The sequence below is a fragment of the Stenella coeruleoalba genome, assembly GCF_951394435.1.
Source record: "Stenella coeruleoalba genome assembly, chromosome: 6".
In the NCBI taxonomy this organism is placed as follows: domain Eukaryota; kingdom Metazoa; phylum Chordata; class Mammalia; order Artiodactyla; family Delphinidae; genus Stenella; species Stenella coeruleoalba.
In genome coordinates, this window is record NC_137151.1 from 65,461,093 (window position 1) to 65,479,018 (window position 17,926).

At 41.6% G+C, this 17,926-nt stretch overlaps 1 protein-coding gene across 2 annotated transcripts in view; it reads right to left on the reverse strand.

Moving 5' to 3' along the window:
- The window catches only part of LRP2 (LDL receptor related protein 2), a 198,449-nt gene that overhangs the window by 18,466 nt on the left and 162,057 nt on the right, over window positions 1-17,926 (reverse strand). For both annotated transcript variants that reach the window (XM_079924860.1, XM_079924859.1), the window contains 8 exons: window positions 17,384-17,500; window positions 16,386-16,523; window positions 12,592-12,714; window positions 9,008-9,136; window positions 5,443-5,574; window positions 4,285-4,416; window positions 2,448-2,591; window positions 551-716 (listed from right to left, as the gene is read on the reverse strand). In XM_079924860.1, the coding sequence (XP_079780986.1) occupies window positions 551-716; window positions 2,448-2,591; window positions 4,285-4,416; window positions 5,443-5,574; window positions 9,008-9,136; window positions 12,592-12,714; window positions 16,386-16,523; window positions 17,384-17,500 (1,081 nt within the window). The remainder of the gene's footprint in view (window positions 1-550; window positions 717-2,447; window positions 2,592-4,284; window positions 4,417-5,442; window positions 5,575-9,007; window positions 9,137-12,591; window positions 12,715-16,385; window positions 16,524-17,383; window positions 17,501-17,926) is intronic.

The following is a 17,926-nucleotide window of genomic DNA, read 5'->3' on the forward strand; positions in this document are numbered from 1 at the left end:
CTCTGGTCCCTGAAGTTCTAGAAGGTGTAGAAGAGCAGATCAAAGCTAACAGCTCTATTAACTCAAACCCAAAGATTAAACAGGGAAGTCAAATTTCCAATCTGTTCAGACAACATAGCCTCCTAAAAACACAACATGTGGATGGTTCCTCCTCAAAAAAATACCATAAAGAAACATGTTTCATCTCAACTGCTTTGCTGGTAGAATGTAAGGCTGTCCCATTTCTTCACAAAATGAACAGCGTTGCCATACTGAAAGTTCATTTTGGAATCCAGAACTCTGTTGGCAAGAATGCTCTCCTAGATAAAATATAAAATCTTGACCTTGGGGCTTTCCCAAAATTTTCATGGCACACATAGAATATAGGAAGTGAAGATGTTTATATGACACAATGGGGAAGCCGAGGTAGTTGCTGAGGCTACAGGAAGCCCAGGCATCACCCAGCTGCCCCTGAGGCTGAGTGTGCCCATAATCTGGGCCAGTTTAACTCATGTGCCATGGTGAGCAGAGGGGAGCTCTGGCCAGGAAAATAGAATGAGGCTAAACTTACCTTCCAACCCAGTCCACTGCTAATCCATCTGGCTGCACTATGTATTTCAGATCCAGGTTAATTTCCTTCACAGGATTATTGCTGCCAGATTCAAAGTTGGGGATGTAGGCACGTTTGATAGCACCAAAATTAGAGCCATGCCCTAGCACAGTGTAATATACAACACCTGCGGAGGCAAGACACACAGGTCAGTTTCCTGTTAGGAGCACCAGGTAAGGGAGGAACTGGGTCTAATTAGGTGAAGTACTGTTCATTCATTGACACATCTACCTCTTCGGTGTTCCTATAATACTAATAATTCAATTTAACCAGTATGATCAAACCTCAAAATGTATCATACTTGAGCTATTAGCTACAAATGCTTCAACTGATAACTTATTGATACTTAGTCCTCTCTATTTGAAGGTAATCCATTAAAATATATTTCAGCCTATTTACCCCCATTAGGATCACGTTCTAGTTTCCAAAACAGAACATATAGATAAACCAGGGCCAAATTGTTAAGAGTTTGAGTCCATACTAGCAATAAAGGAGCTGTATAGATGAGAAGTCTTATTTTATGTATAGACTAAAGGATACTGGACAGCAGGCATTTTAAAAAGCATAGGAAGAAGGAGACGCAAGGGGGAGGGGATATGGGGATATATGTATACGTATAGCTGATTCACTTTGCTATACAGCAGAAACTAACACAACATTGTAAAGCAATTATACTCCGATAAAGATGTTAAAAAAAAAAGCATAGGAAGACTGACTTTCAAGGCACATACTTTCCTAGGTATGAACCATTCTTTTTTTTATTTTTTAAGATTTTTTTTTGATGTGGACCACTTTTAAAGTCTTTACTGAATTTATTATGATACTGCTTCTGTTTTCTGTTTTGGTTTTTTGGCTGCGAGGCATGTGGGATCTTAGCTCCCTGACCAGGGATCAAACCCATACCCCCTGCACTGGAAAGCGAAGTTTTAACCACTGGACCGCCAGGGAAGCTCCCTGAACCATTCTTGAAAATTTCATTGTATTGTATAATGAAATGTGAAAACACAACAGCAATAAATCTTACATAGTTAGTTTGCAAAGCATTTTCATATCTGTCATCTCACTTGGTTTTACAAACAACTCTCAGAGGGAGGCAGCCTGAACAAGATTACTGCTTTTATTTTACAGATAAGAAATGGAGATCCAGAGAATTGTTACAATTATTCAAGGTCATAAAGCTAGTAGATGAGGGAGACAGGCGTAGAACACAAGTTTTCCTGCCCCACTACCGTCTCCCACACGCCAGAGCCATGAGAGACTCCACAGTAAGCATCATTCATTTTTCCTTCATTGAACACCCACCACACACACTGTACTAGATCCTGGGTCAGATGCCAGGCATGTAGAGATGAATTCGATTAAGTCTCTGTCTCCAAAGAGCACACAGTTAAGATGTAGGGAGAAAAATACGCGGACAATTAGCTGTAATTCAACATAACATGTGCTTTAGTAGAAGCGTGTATAAAATGCTACAGGCTCCCAGAACTGTGCCAGGAGGGATTATCAAAGACATCAGAGGGGAGGTGACTTTGAACTGAGTCTTTGAGTAGAAATTTTCCAAGCGTACAACGGTGGGGAAGGCAAGGGCAAAGACAAGGAGATAGTAAACAAAGGGACATGAGGTGATTCTGAAAGGATAGTCCCCAGAAATGGGAGAAGGTTCCGTGAGAAGGTGGGAAACACTGGCTGGGACGCACAGCCACAGCTAAATTGTCTGGAGCACGCTGGGCGGGGGGAGCATCCTCTTCCACTGAGGCAACAACATTCACTCATGAGAAATAAATTCCCCAAAGTTCAACACTTTATAATTCAATGTAGTCAACTGCTATCAGTGACCGATGCCACAGTTCATACTCACTGAGGCCTGTGCCCTCTGGATCCCAGTCGTAATCCATAGCCTGAATGCGTTCCTGGTCTTCAAGGTACTCTGAGAACTTCTCAGATGAGAGATTGTATTTTCGAATTCGCACGTTTTCGGGCAGTAGCAGCAAAGGAGGGTAACCTGTAAACACATGAAGGGCTGATTAATCTGTTTGAATGCTACCTGAACTTTTGTTTATAACAGTAGGATATAAAACAGCAGATATCCTCCCTGCCCTTAAAAAACAAAACAAAACAAAAACGAATTTTTCTAAAAATTGATCTCTGTTAATGAATAGAGCGGACCATCAACGGGGTTGCAAAATCTGTGACTGTCGACATCCTTGTCTCCATTTCAGGTAGAAAGCTAACATTTCTGTTAGGGATATTATCAGTTCTTTATCTTTGGGCAACAGTTTAAAGCTAAGCAAAGACTGAGACCCCTGGATAGCTACTTCTTTTTCACTGATTTTTTTTCTCACTGACAGTAAAACAGACCAGATTGTAGACATTCAGTCTCACAGAAGAAATACAATATGTAGAGTCATACTAAAAGTTTACCCGGAAGTCCTCATTTCCCATTCTTTACTGACAGATTTTAATGATTCTTTTAGCAGGCAATCAGCTCTGTGACCCGATTTAGCTTCTAGCTAATGACAAAAAACAGCTTGTTCTTGGTTTAAAAAAAGTTTTCTTTACTTCAAGCAGCTATGTGAATGGTGACTCATTCCAAGAGGCACTGCCTGGAATTTGTAAAATTTAATTGACTTGCATAATGTCAGTCGAATCTAACTTAAGTAACTTTTGAAAGTTCATTTTATATATTTCCTTTATCTTGACATAATGTTTTATATAAATATTCTAATTTATTTCAGTCATCTCGTTAGTTAAGAGTTAAACATTTTCTAATTTGCTGCTTTATCACCACACCAACTGTTCAAATGCCTTTATCCTAGTTTTCCTTCAGTGTCAAAAATGCTTGGAGGGTAAAATATTTAAGTATGCTAGTCAAATGGGTGCTTTAAAAGCCCAATTTGTATGAAGAAATTGAAAAGCCATTTCACCCTTCATTTGCAAAATAAAAATGCTATTTTCTTATCAAGTCCTTAAACTCATTTACAAACTTTAAATTCAAATCTATAAGATCATAAAGACCCCTTAACCGAGATATGCTGATTTAGATCAGACCTCTGGAAATCTGGACTATGATACTTCTGACTTTTATTGTCATTTCTATCTAGTATTTATTACTGCTTTCACTCAGGCCTGATTCTCAAATATTGGCATTAACCTAAAATGTAGAGCTAATGATTGAAGTTGCAAATAAGCCAGATGCTTTCTATCTGTGATCAGTAGTCCATGAACAATAAAAAGACATTTCTCAACAGAATGTCCCTGATTTGCCCCAACTGACTGCGACCCATTCAATGGAATGTTTTTTGTGACCCGCGTTGGATTACTGGGCCTCTAACCTTGACCTCAGTGGACTGGGAGCTTTTGGTGACCACCATCCTACAGGGAAGCACTTGTTGTTTGAATCCTCTGGAGAGTGACATCTTGTCCACTTTTTGAAGTTTTTATCCAGGTGGACCAGAGGCTAAATCCAGAATAATAGGTAACCCCTGACTCTTGTTTTAACTCCTATGTATTTGTTGGGGGGTTGTAGTTAGTGTTTTAATTTGGCAGGGGAGGAGAGAGGAGAAGAGGGTGGATGGGTGTTGGAAGAGAAGTAGCTGGTGAATTTACAAAATAAGACTCTAAAGTTGATTTCCTGGTATACTGTACGCATCAGCATTGCTGAGTACATCAGTTAACCCCGAGGTCAATCATCCTACCGTCAGCTGCACACCGTCCTCCGTGGCTGTCAGTCACGGACCTGAACCCTTCGGCGCAGGAACACTCGTAACTTCCTTTGGTGTTAAGGCAGTTCTGGGGACAAACTCCAAATTGCTCACATTCGTTGACGTCTGTAGGCAAAATAAAACCAAGTGGGCAACATCTGCTCCCACCCATTCCTTAGAGACCCTGCTTCTGTTTAAAGCCATATTCACGAGCAATAAGGATGAGAAGGGTGCAGATGAACATAAGCGATGATGCCAATGTGTGCGGAACACTGACCAAGTTTCAGACACCGTTTCACATGCTTTTCATGTTTTTTCCTCATTTAATCTTCCAACAAGACTCTCTGAGGTAGGGACTATTATTGAACCCAAAACCCCAAAGACCAGATTTAAACGGAAGCAGTCTGACTCTGTACAACAACAGAATAAGATTTTCCCTTTGGGGAAGCAGCTGTTGTGCTGTTGATGTTTGGTACCACTTCCCTCCTGCTAATTGGCTTCAGAAAGGGAAGTCATTGATTGGTTTTTTCGATTGAGGTCTTAAGCTTCAGCCCTTAAAAGAACGATTCTAATCATCTGCGTGTGGCACATCGTGAGATAGGAACAGTAAATTCAAATGATCAAATACACCTAAAATCATACTTGATATTTACCATTCTTGATAAGCTCCCTGAGGACTCCGCACCTGGGAACTCATTTCTGTCTGACGTAAGGAGGTATGTAATACATACGTGTTGTTTGAAGAAAGTAAGGCTTGTGTTGTATAGCTGATTCACTTTGTTATACAGCAGAAACTAACACAACATTGTAAAGCAATTATACTCCAGTAAAGATGTTAAAAAGAAAAAAAAGAAAATTTGATCTCAGACACTGGTACAGTAAGTAGCCATCATCACTCAGGTCTTCATTAGTCATATCAGTTTCACAGACATTACTGAAGATGAGCTATGGCCCGATGCTCTGCAAGGCACCAGTAAGATAGCCTGGGGAAAAAGCAACTGGCATCCTTGAGTCATGGTCCTAGCTCATGAGCTAGGACCATGAGCTTAGCCCCACGAAGGGAATTAAACCATGTTTAGTAAAAAGGAATGAATGGAGAATCTAAAAAGTACAAGGTTCTCCCTAATAGGAAGTGGAGGAAATATACTCTACCTTCACAGGAGTTTCTGTCAAAACTACTGGCTTCGAACCCAGGTCTACAGGAGCAGATGAATCCTCCTTCACTTAATTGGGTACAGTTGTGTTCACATAGATTTTCAGCACATGACCTTTCTTTTCCTGTATCTGAAAAACAAAATCCCGGCATTACAAATGAAAAGTACAAAGCACATCAGCCACAAATGAAGAGTCAAGTGGTGTATCAGAAGAACACCTACAGATAGCCAGTTATAGAACACCTTGAGAGGACCCCGTTCCATAAGCTTTGCAGAGTACCAGAGACCTCTGTATAGGGATATCTGATAATGGCTTGAAAACCATTTGTACAAATACATGTAATGTCAGATCCTTGAGGCAATTTTCCGATTATACTCAGCACTGCCAGGCTCATTCTCAGAGCATCCAGTTCTGGACAGAATCACAGCCAGGGACTCTTTACAACTGTAACCACCTGCTCCACTATCTTAATATTATATAATTATATTTATATATAAATAATGTTTACATATAAATAGATACATCTCAAATGTGTGTATACATGTATATATATACACACACGTATAAATAAAAGACACTGATACAGGTATCTCCTGACTCAATTCTTTTAAATAAAAATAGATTTGTATCTATTTGTCTTCTATAGTAGGCAATGAAGTGAACTTAGCCACTTCTCAGGGTCCCTTAAGGCAGGGGTCCCCCACCCTCAGGCCGCAGACCACTACTGGTCCACAGCCTGTTAGGAACAGGGCCGCACAGCAGGCGGTGAGCAGCGGGCAAGCGAGCGAAGCTTCATCTGCCGCTCCCCACTGCTCCCCATTGCTCCCCACTGCTTCCCATTGCTCCCCATCGCTCCCCACTGCTCCCCATAGCTCCCCACCGCTCCCCACCACTCCCCACCGCTCCCCATTGCTCGCATTACCGCCTGAACCATCACCCCACCTCCAGCTCCCATCCGTGGAAAAATTGTCTTCCTGGTGCCAAAAGGTTGGGGACCGCTGCCTTAAGGTACAATGACCATGGGTATATGTGGTTTGAATAAACTAAAAACATTCAGTTTCAAAAACACAAAATAAAGCACAATAACCTTCAATGGAATGCTGCCCTTGGATTTCATACTGGAAAGCTTTATACGTGAAACTCTTATAATAAAGGTCTACTCTGAGCTCTTAACAATGACACATTGCTAAATAGGTCTGTTCAGATTTTCTATTTCTTCCTGAGGCAGTTTTAGCATTTTTTGTCTAAGAATTTATCCATTTCACCTAAGTTGTCTAATGCGTTGGCATGAAGTTTCTCATAGTATTTCTCTATTACCTTTTAAATTTCTGTAAGGTGGGTAAGTAATGTCTCCACAGCATTGCTCAATAAATGTGACCCTATTTTTATCAACATGAATAGCCTTGAGCCAGTCACATAACCTCTCTGAGTCTCAAGTGCACCATGAGGCTCTGTGATTTCCTCCCCAGCTCTAAAATCTACAATGTGATTAGGGATCCCAGGAGGTAAAAATTTCTGGACCAAGTGTTCCCTTGAATGAGTTATACTCTTGTGAAGCAAGAGTCTTTAACGAGAGCAGAACCCTCTAACATTATGAGATTCATCCTCAAATGTAAAGACCTTCCTGTAACTTTTTTCATTTGAAAACAATCACCATTTTAATTCATAATACAAGAGATCTCCCCCAACCCAGATATATGACACTCTATTTCGGAAGTAGACACTCTATTTTCCATTTTATGAAGAAGGAATAAGAACTACCAGACAGAGAAATAGCAGGTCAATCTATCTCTGTAATCACATAAATAATATTTGCAACCTGAGGTTAACTTCTTTTCTTTATCCCTCAATGGTGTGAGCAAAATGTTAATGTCTTTCCTTTCATGATTTTAAAATGTTTTTAAAAAAGAAAACACATGTCCAAAACACTTCAGTGATCCTGTTTAAAAGAAAAGGAGGAGGAAGAGGAGAAGAAAGGAAAAGAAAAGGAAAGCAAGTGGATTAGGAGCATCAAAGAACTGGTGTTTTAAATAAGAATTCTATGTCTTAGTCAAATTAGCCCACTGCAGTAAGACTGAATTCCATATCACAGATCCGCTTAATATCTGAAAAGAAATGCTGCTTCCATACCATATTAATGCCTGTGATACCTATTTCCTTTAAATAAACCCTGCTTTTAATTAAATGTCATTTGAATTAAAAGTACTGAGGTTAATTTTAAGGCTTTTAATTGGCACAGGTAACTAAAAGAGAAACCAATTTTGACCTGAGCCTAACTTGGAAATATTCCAAAGTCCTGGAACCATTCACATATCAGTCTCTAGGCAGCAGAACCCAAATCTACCTTCGGGTTTTACAAATTCCATCATGTTTACGCTTTTTAAATATTTAATCAAGTCACATTATTATGTCAAAAACTCCAGGCCCCATTGAGAAAGTGCGTGAAACGAATGGCAAATCAACTCAATATGGCTGATTCTTCATCTCCTTTTGTAACCCACACAGGAGACAATTTGCCAGGAAATCTTTGGGGCGCCTCAGAAAAAGGCGATTAAAGCCCACAAAATGGAAAGCATGTGCAGCTAACTAAGGTGACTAAGTCCAGACTTGTAGGGTTTGAAGAACTCCCTCCTTTTTCCTAAGAAGAAATCGAGGCCTGACGAAGTCAGTGTGTACTCCAAGTGGCACAGCTGGTTGCAGAGGAGCTAGAAGCCGGCTCTTCCAGACTGCAGTCCCAGGACTGTTCAAATTCTGCCTCTGCCACTCTGTGTGACCTCAAGCAAGTTACTTAAGCTCTCTGAGCTTTATTATATAGTTAGACATAATAGCAGTAATCCCCTGGAGCTATCTTGAGTGACAAATTAGAGAATGTATGTGAAAGCATACATAAATAAATGCTATAAAGGACTACCAAAGTGCAAATAATTAGCATGCCCTTCCAAGATTTCCATCACAATATTAAGCTAGAATCATCCCCTGATTGCATACATCACCCTTTCCCTACACAAAATCCTCTCTTAAAAATAAGTGGTCCTTCCAAGGTCCCCTGTGACATCTCCATTCTCACCGACCACTCTTCCCCTATGTGCCAAAGATACTGCATTTGGCTTAAGATGAAAAAATGTACAAACTAAGAAACAAACTTAATAGCTTCAAGGTGCTGAGAGGCACCTAACGAACTGGGAAGAGGATACGCCCTGCAGTTAAACAGATCAGAGTTCAAATCCTGACTCAGTTTCTTAATGACAGGAAGACATAGCCAATTTATTTAACCTGTAAGCTGGTTTCCTCACTCGTATAAAAGAGAGAAACAGAAAGACAGACCATACCTAACTCACAGGATTGTTACAGGGATGAAATGAAATAATCCATGTACTGTTTAGCACAATGTCTGGTATTGAATAAGTGTTCAATAACAGGTGGCTATGGGCTTGACTGCAGTTCAGAACACAATGTGTAAGTTAAAGAGAAACACGGTTATCGTCTACTTTATGTTATTGCATGCTTCCAGTAGGTTAACCTGAGTTACTACAATGAAGTATAAAAGTAAGTATTTACTTACTGCATCCCGTCTCATCAAAATGGTCACCACAGTCATTGACATCATCACATACCAGGTGCTGTGAAATGCAACGTCCATTGCTACACTTAAATTCATCTGCTGTACAAGGTCTAGGAGTCGGTTCTACACCTAAAATTTAAGAATAAGATAAAGTCAAAACTTTTTCTTCTGTGAAACATGACGCTTCCTTCTGTGGCAGAGGCAGTATCTCCACAAATAAGCTCATGCGCTTCCCTACAATTCCTCGTCTCCCTTGCAGTTAGGTTGGGACCATGTGTCTAGTTCAGGCCAATGGACTATGAGTTGGAGGTGACACGTGTCACTTCTGAGCTGAAGCTATTAAAGCCCATGTGCCTCCCTGCTCAGCAACCAGGGACCATGTGTATCAGGTGGCCTCGCGTCAAGATGGAGAAGGGCGTGCAACCTGCACCGGCCTTTACGTGAGTGAGAAATAAGCCTTGGCTACGTCACACCACTGAGAGTTTGCGATTTGTTGGTTGCGGTCACTAGTATTAATTACCCTCAATGATATAGAAGTAGGGCACTTCCATAACAAAACCTAAAATATTCGGCATTGGCGTCAGTCAGGAGGCAGGCAACGAGGAAAGTGATCCCAAAGGAGGGAAAGATGGAGGCCTGTGTTACGCAGTGGCAAAGGATTTGTAAAGTTGTCACCTTGGAAAAACTGGAAGGTGGACCACATGTTTACTGAACTTGTCAATCTGGGCAAAGAGGTTAGAAAATGGAATGTTAATAATGTGCACGGGTTGCCATTACCTGAGTTTGGCAAGAAAGAGATGAGCTCGGGGAAGAACTAGTTGATTTACAAGCAGAAGTCCATGAAAATAAAGTCCAGAAATCTGCAGTTTGCAGAGAACCTACTGCATTTAGATGACACAAGACTCTGAAGTTTAAAAAGGACCAGTCAACTCTCTTAGTTGAATTAAATGACTGCCCATCTACTTTTCTGGCCTGAATATAACTGACAAAGTTGACCCAAAGGTGCGTGAGGGAAACTAAGCAAAGAAATGCAACAAATTCAAGAACTGTGTCTCAAAAAAAAAAAAAACCCAAACCAAAACAAACAAACAAACAAAAACACTGAGTAAGGTTATTGACACTTAGAACTAACTGAAAGCAAGCAGATCAAAAACCAACATACGACCAAATAAACCAAAACACTGTGACTGAGGTGACAAAACTCTTGGGCCCCCAAGCTTCTACAAGCAGGGAGTGGCTGGGAAAGCTGTACTGCCCCTAAGGAGGGCATACTCCCCTGTTCCCTCTTCATTTGAAGAGGGATATAGACAAGCAACCACTCCCAAAGGGTGGAGGCAGAGACAATGAAGAAAAATGGGCATAGGTGTTCCTCTGAGAGCAGAGTCTTGACCTCATCAATGAATCTCCTCCGATCCCCACTATATAAGGGCCTTCACAATGTCTGCACAGGGTAAACATACAATTTACTCTCCAAGTCGATATGCTTGTGAGAGGGAAAGGAGCTCTATTAACAATTCCACTAGGGCAACAGACGTACATCAGGACTGTCCTGGGCCAACATGTGCCACCATGGCCCAGTGGCATTTCAGAATTGCTACAGAACAGGGACGGCAAGGAGTCTCTCATTCCTTCTTTCCCAATGAGGATGTTTATTTCCATTATGCTCCCCCTGTTCTACCACTATCTACTGGGGGCAGGAGACACAAATAAAACTAGTGTCTTAGTTTATGGGCCTCCAGACCAAGAGGAAACACATCTGGAATTGATGGCATGACTAGTGCCTGTCACCTGGAGCTCCTGGATTTCATTTACTGAGAGGGACTCTGGGTTATGTCCCTGGGGGAGGGGTTAAGAGTGTTCTACGCATGGAAAGAAAAGTGCACAGGGAATTTTAGTGACACTAGGGTACACTGTGGTAGAAACAAATGGTGTTCACTAAATATCCATGCACTTCCCTGCATTTCCCAGTCCCCCTTGCAGTTAGATTGGGACCACGTGACTACTGCCAACCAATGGACTGTGAGTATGCGTGACACCTGTCACTTCCAGGCCCAGGAACTTAGGAAACTGTCTCCTCCATTTCTCACTTCTCCTGCCTCAGCAACCTTGAAGGCTATGTGTTCCAGATGGCATAATTACAGGATGGAGGGAGCTGCCTGACCTTCATCAAACTTTAGTCCTCTGCTGTTTTAAGCTATTGAAATGTTGCAGTTCGCCTACCGTGATGGCTAGCAGTGATTCCTCTAACTTCCTGCTCCACAAGAAGAATGTTAGTTTACTACCCCTTTTTTTCCCACTCTGGGATTTGACCACATGCTACAAATGTCTGGCTCCACTGAAAAATGGCATGATTGATAGGGAAAATGGAAAGAGAAGAGGGAAAGGGGTAAACCTGCTCCAATTTTTTAAAAAGGTTTATTTCTGGGTTTTCATTCTTTGTGCTATGCTTCAAACCAACATATTAACAATGTTATAACCACAGGTTCATCTCTGCCCCAAAAAGGTGAGGGAGAGGGAGGGTACAAACTTGCACACGACAATAGTATCAAAGTGCCCCTGACACCCAGTCCCCGGGATGGCCATCTGGGATGGCAGCTGACAGTAAGCATTCTAAGCCCACATCAATATAAGGAATAGAAAATAGAAAAGTTAAGCATTTATCTAAACTTTCCCAGATAATATCCTTTTAGGAAAAAAAGTAATTCGACTCAGGAGAAATAATTTTCCTCACTGACTTTTTCTAGGTAAATTAAATTGCCCAGAAAATTAATCAGCTCTCTCCTTCAATGGATAGATTTAAAACAGTCTCAAAATGTACAAGCACAGACTTTTCAATATCTAAAATATTAAATGCAGCCAGTTTGAAACTTATCTCTTAAAATAATCTATCATCTTTCTCTTCTGGGAAATACATTTTCATTTTAAAGAAGGATATTAGATAAGCTCTGTGAACATCAGAGCTGCCTTATTTAACATGATCTTTTCAGTGGGGCATTGAGAATTTCCCATGCCTAGATTGGCAATTAGAAACTCTAGGCTGAAGAGTGACCAAACCTCATCTTTGAAAAGAGAGAAACCATTAGTTTGTCAAGTGTGACTCAAACACTATTTAGTGTTTGTTCTCACTTTCTTAAGGAACTTGCCAACATCTGGTTCAAATGAAATAGGAAGAAGCGGGGAAGGGTTGCCTCTGAGTAATGCGTGTTTATAGGGTCTTGCAAACAATAATGTCCATGGAGATCTGCACTCACAGGTGCAGCTCAAGCCTCTACAGAACAAACTGAAATCCCTGAGGTACATTTTGCAAACTGCAAGAAATTGGGGGCCCTTCTTTTTCCCTTCTCCCTTTTTTTTTTTTTTTTTTGCGGTACGCAGGCCTCTCACTGTTGTGGCCTCTCCCGTTGAGGAGCACAGGCTCCGGACGCGCAGGCTCAGCGGCCATGGCTCACGGGCCCAGCCGCTCCGCGGCATGTGGGATCCTCCCGGACCGGGGCATGAACCCGTGTCCCCTGCATCGGCAGGCAGACGCTCAACCACTGTGCCACCAGGGAAGCCCTCCCTTCTCCCTTTTGACTTTTGCTTACAGTTCTCCTTCTTCTCATCACTTCCATCTCCACAGTCATCCTCATGGTTGCACAGCTCGTGACGATAAATGCAGCGATTGTTGTCACACCGGAAACGGTGTGGTGAATCACAGGGAACACTCACTAAAACACAAGACGGAAAAGCAAAAGTACAGGTTAAGAGCAAAACATAAGGGTCAGGATCTAAAAACACTCCTGTGCCAGCGCCAGGCTTGCCTGATTCATCCCTTCATTGGCTTGTTCGATTAACCAATCGACAAATAGCTCTTGAGTGTCTAGTTGACACCGTGGCGCTGTGCCGGGCATCAGATTCAATTGGGAAAAAGAAAGACACAATCCTTATCCTCACGGGATGTTTATTGTAGCAGGAGAACAGACTTTACAAATTAACCATTCAACTACAACTGTGATAAGAGCCACAAAGGAAACATGCTGTGAAAGCATCTACTGTGGAGATATGATATAGTTCTGGGGGAGGAGGGGTCAGAAGAGGCTTCACATGGAAAAATTCTGAGTCAGGAAGGCAGGCTTCTGGACCTGAATAAAAAGTCTCTGGGCTGAAGCATGGAGTGAGGAGGACAATGGTGGCCAGGAGGCTGGAGAGGCCAGCAGGACCATACCTGAGCCAAGAGGCCACTGTTTGTCCCTCTGACTGGAGTTATCATTGAGCCTCTAGAACACAAAGTCTTTTCTTTAAAGTTTTACACCATGATGGACTTTCCTACCTGAATTCCCTCACCTATTGCACTTAAAGTTGATATTTCATAAGCAAACCCTGACTCACTTTATTATCCAGAATTAGACCTCTGGCTCATGCTTGTGTCCCTGTGAGGAACCTACAGGTAGAACCCAGGTCCCTTAGTTGCTACAGGGAAACGGTCCTCTATGCATGTACCAGGAATTCAGTGAACTCAACACACATGTCTTCTTTCCCATGGAGGACTTGAGCTGTTTGATTTTCCTTCTGCCTTGGTACCACAAACAGGGAGCAAGAGGAGAGACTTGTAATGAGGTTGGGGAGAAAAAATTCAGCTCTGAGGGCTTCCCTGGTGGCGCAGTGGTTGAGAGTCCGCCTGCCAATGCAGGGGATACGGGTTCGTGCCCCAGTCCAGGAAGATCCCACATGCCGCGGAGCGGCTGGGCCCGTGAGCTATGGCCGCTGAGCCTGCGTGTCTGGAGCCTGTGCTCCGCAACGGGAGAGGCCACAACAGTGAGAGGCCCGCGTACCGCAAAAAGAAAAAAAAAAAAAAAAAAATCAGCTCTGAGAACTGGTTCTTGGAAGTATCATTAATAGAACTTTGCAAGAATTATTTGCTGTGAAATGCAACATTATAAAACAGTGTTGGTCACTTTTTCATGTGGCTATATGTCTCTGCCTCCGCAAAGTTTAATTTTACTAACTATGGGCACTTTATCTTTTAGAGGGAAGCAACTTCCTGAGGACTTCTTCTTTGAAAGTTACACATGCTTAAGATGTTTTTCAAGATTCATCAAGTGAAAAACAAAACAAAACATGGTTAGTTCCTTATACAAAACTAAGATGTGGCAAGGAAAGTGTTGGGATGCCACTGGGAAAATATAATGTATGCTAATTCAAAGTTCTCTGGGGGGAAGGAATACTCTGATATATCATTTTCTAGAGTCAAATCCCTGGGCTAAAAATGAATTGTTTTCGAAGGCCACAAAGTGTTTAAAACTATGGATGCTTGCCCAACTTTCTCATGTCCCAAGTAGAGAACTAAGCAGGAAAGTGAAAGCACACTGATGCAGATGAATCTAGGAAACTGACTGGAAGAGGTGATGAGAACCCCAGAAGCAAGTTGCAGCTAAGTCAGACTAGGAGTTAACCAAGAGTTCCAGAAGTAACGTTTCTGGGAGTGTCTTCTCCTGTGTTGGGGGCTTTTACTTACATGAAATGCTTAAGCTTTAGCTTGCATCAGGATCACCTGGAGGGCTTATTAATGCAGAGAGTGCTAGGTCTCCCTGCCAGAGATTCGGATCGGGTAGATCTGGGGTGGGCCCATGAATCTGTATTTCTAACACGTTCCCAGGTAATACTGACTCTCCTAGTACAGAGATGACACTCTGAGAACTACTGTCCTCAAGTCTCTCCAATGACTCAAAGCATGGAGCAAAATGACCAAAACAAACTCTATTTTCATTCACTTTGTTAAAATCAGTAGTTCTCAACCAGGAGACTAAATTAAAAGCTAAGGAGCTTTCTCAATATACGTTTTGCCCAGGCCTGACATGTCCTTGGACATTCTGGTTCAATAGGTCTAAGCCTAGGGTGGGACCAGAGCGTGTGCTTTTGAAACACCTCTCCCCAGGTGATTCTGATGGGTACCCAAATTGAGACTCACTGGTTTAAAAAATAAATAGAAGCAGGAGGGAAGAGATATGGGGACATATGTATATGTATAACTGATTCACTTTGTTATACAGCAGAAACTAACACACCATTATATAGCAATTATACTCCAATAAAGATGTTAAAAACAAAACAAAACAAAAACAAATAAATGCTGGAGAGGGTGTGGAGAAAAGGCAACCCTCTTGCACTGTTGGTGGGAATGTAAATTGATACAGCCACTATGGAGAACAGTATGGAGGTTCCTTAAGAAACTAAAAATAGAACTATCATATGACCCAGCAATCCCACTACTGGGCAAATACCCTGAGAAAACCATAATTCAAAAAGAGTCATGTACCACAATGTTCATTGCAGCTCTATTTACAATAGCCAGGACATGGAAGCAACCTAAGTGTCCATCAACAGATGAATGGATAAAGAAGATGCAGCACATATATACAATGGAATATTACTCAGCCATAAAAAGAAATGAAATTGAGTTATTTGTAGCAAGGTGGTGCACCTAGAGTCTGTCATACAGAGTGAAGCAAGTCAGAAAGAGAAAAACAAATACCGTATGCTAACACATATATATGGAATCCAAGAAAAAAAAAAAAAGGTCATGAAGTACCTAGGGGTAAGATGGGACTAAAGACACAGATCTACTAGAGCATGGACTTGAAGATATGGGGAGGGGGAAGGGTAAGCTGGGACAAAGTGAGAGAGAGGCATGGACATATATACACTACCAAATGTAAAATAGATAGCTAGTGGGAAGCAGCCGCATAGCACAGGGAGATCAGCTTGGTGCTTTGTGACCACCTAGAGGGGTGGGATAGGGAGGGTGGGAGGGAGGGAAACACAAGAGGGAAGAGATATGGGAACATATGTATATGTATAGCTGATTCACTTTGTTATACAGCAGAAACTAACACACCATTGTAAAGCAATTATACTCCAATAAAGATGTTTTAAAAAAAAAAAGATGTTTAAATAAATAAATAAATATGTATCATACAACAGAAAAGAATTAGATGGGCTTGAATTATGATGTAACGTGAAGTGACTAAGGACTAACTAGTTTTAAAATGTCCTAAAGGTGTTCTCTGAAGCTCGCGGGGTTTAGCAGAAGTACTCTGAGGGGCACTGAAAGTAGGATGGAGCAGGAGAGATGTACAGCCCCACCCTACCTCAGACTTCAACCACAACAGTTCTGCCGCTATTTATGCCAACTGCCTTTGAAGGCCACAAAATGTTTAACACTATGGATGCTTGCCCAACTTTCTCATGTTCCACGTAGAGAACTAAGCAGGAAGGCCAAGTGAAAGCACACTAATGCAGAGCATGTGTCCAGTACTCAAAAATTGTACAACCGCCCTCCTGGATCACAGGCTCCACGTAAGAAACATTGACAACACCAGCCCCAGTCTCTCTCACTCACAGCACAGATGAAGTTCTTCATCGGAACCATCGCCACAGTCGTTATCACCATCACACTTCCAAGATGACTGGATACAAACATGATTTTTACATTCGAACATAGTAGCTGGGCAGTATGCCCCATTGGGAAAGCGAGTGGCTGTTGGTGGGGAGGAGACATAGTCAAATTATTAGAAAAAGATACTTTTTGGAAAGCTATCCGGCTATTTCTCCTTTACAGAGAGAGCTCTCCTAATGGAAAGAGTTCCATTATAGCGTGCTTTTCATGATTCAACCAGATGTTCTGTGGCTTTAAACTGTCTGAAATTCTGATGGAATGTTTCTTAAGGATAGATGACCAAGCCCAGTATTCAATGACATGAGTCATTCTGTGGACAGCACTGCACTTTTTCATTATAGGCAAGTGCAACCCTTCAGTGGTGTCAGCACTGGCTTTTCCTATCTTCCATTTATACAGTCTCTCGGAAACCAGGTTTTAAGATGCGGCAACTGCATTATCAACAAAATCCATCATAGACAATCATCAACAGTTAATATTTATTCAGTGATTCAAAAAGACTAAAATGCAAATGATCATATCAGCTTTATACTTTTAAACAATTTTATATGCCATTATTCAATTCAGAAAACGTTTAATGCTAGGACTTCATTATGTTTGAATACCCTTTTATTCATTGCTTGAATATTCTTTTACCTGCCAAGTTTTTATCCAATTAACGATTTGTAGAGTAGCTGATAACATATAAATACTTTCGTTAGCACACTTAATATATTCTCTATTTGAAATATTATTAATGAAATGCACTTGAATGTCTACTGTGAAATATATGGACATGGTGACTCAGGCCCCAGGTAAACTGATAATTATCAATGAACGCTGAATAGAAAATATCTATGGTCTTTTAATATAAGAAGTGGTGGCTGATGGGAAAGGTTGGGTCTAAACTGCCATATCCATACATTTCAGACAAACGGTGCCACGGGTGTCTAGAAACTTACGACAAGCGGCTTCATCAGAGGCATCGTGACAATCGGCAAACCCGTCGCATTTCATTTGGTCAGGAACGCAGTGCCCGCTATCACACTGAAAATATCCAGGATGGCAGGTCATCATCTCTGAAGAGAAAAGACTGTCATTTCCAGGACGCCTTGGCATTCTCAGACAACTGTTAGTTCCGTGGAGGGTAGTAAGTCTTCCATCACATTCCTATCCATACCCGGTGACTGGCTCACAACAAACCCACGCCTGGTGGTTAGCGAGTAAATCAACTCTCAAAGGTACACCTTCCCCGTTCAAAATATGGAGATGGAAGTAGCAATCTCTCCTCTATTAAATATCTCTAGCTCTTAAACTTTTCCTCAAAACCCTGAACTCCCCAACTTTTACTGTTTTGCACGCTGATTTTTCTCAGACTCGACCCTTAATCAGTAAGAGCTATAAAACTACTTGGGGTTTATGATTCCTATTCTAACATCTGACCTCTACACCAGGGAGCTACAGCCGTATATATCTTAGGGCCACTTTCTGGAGAACAGTAGGAA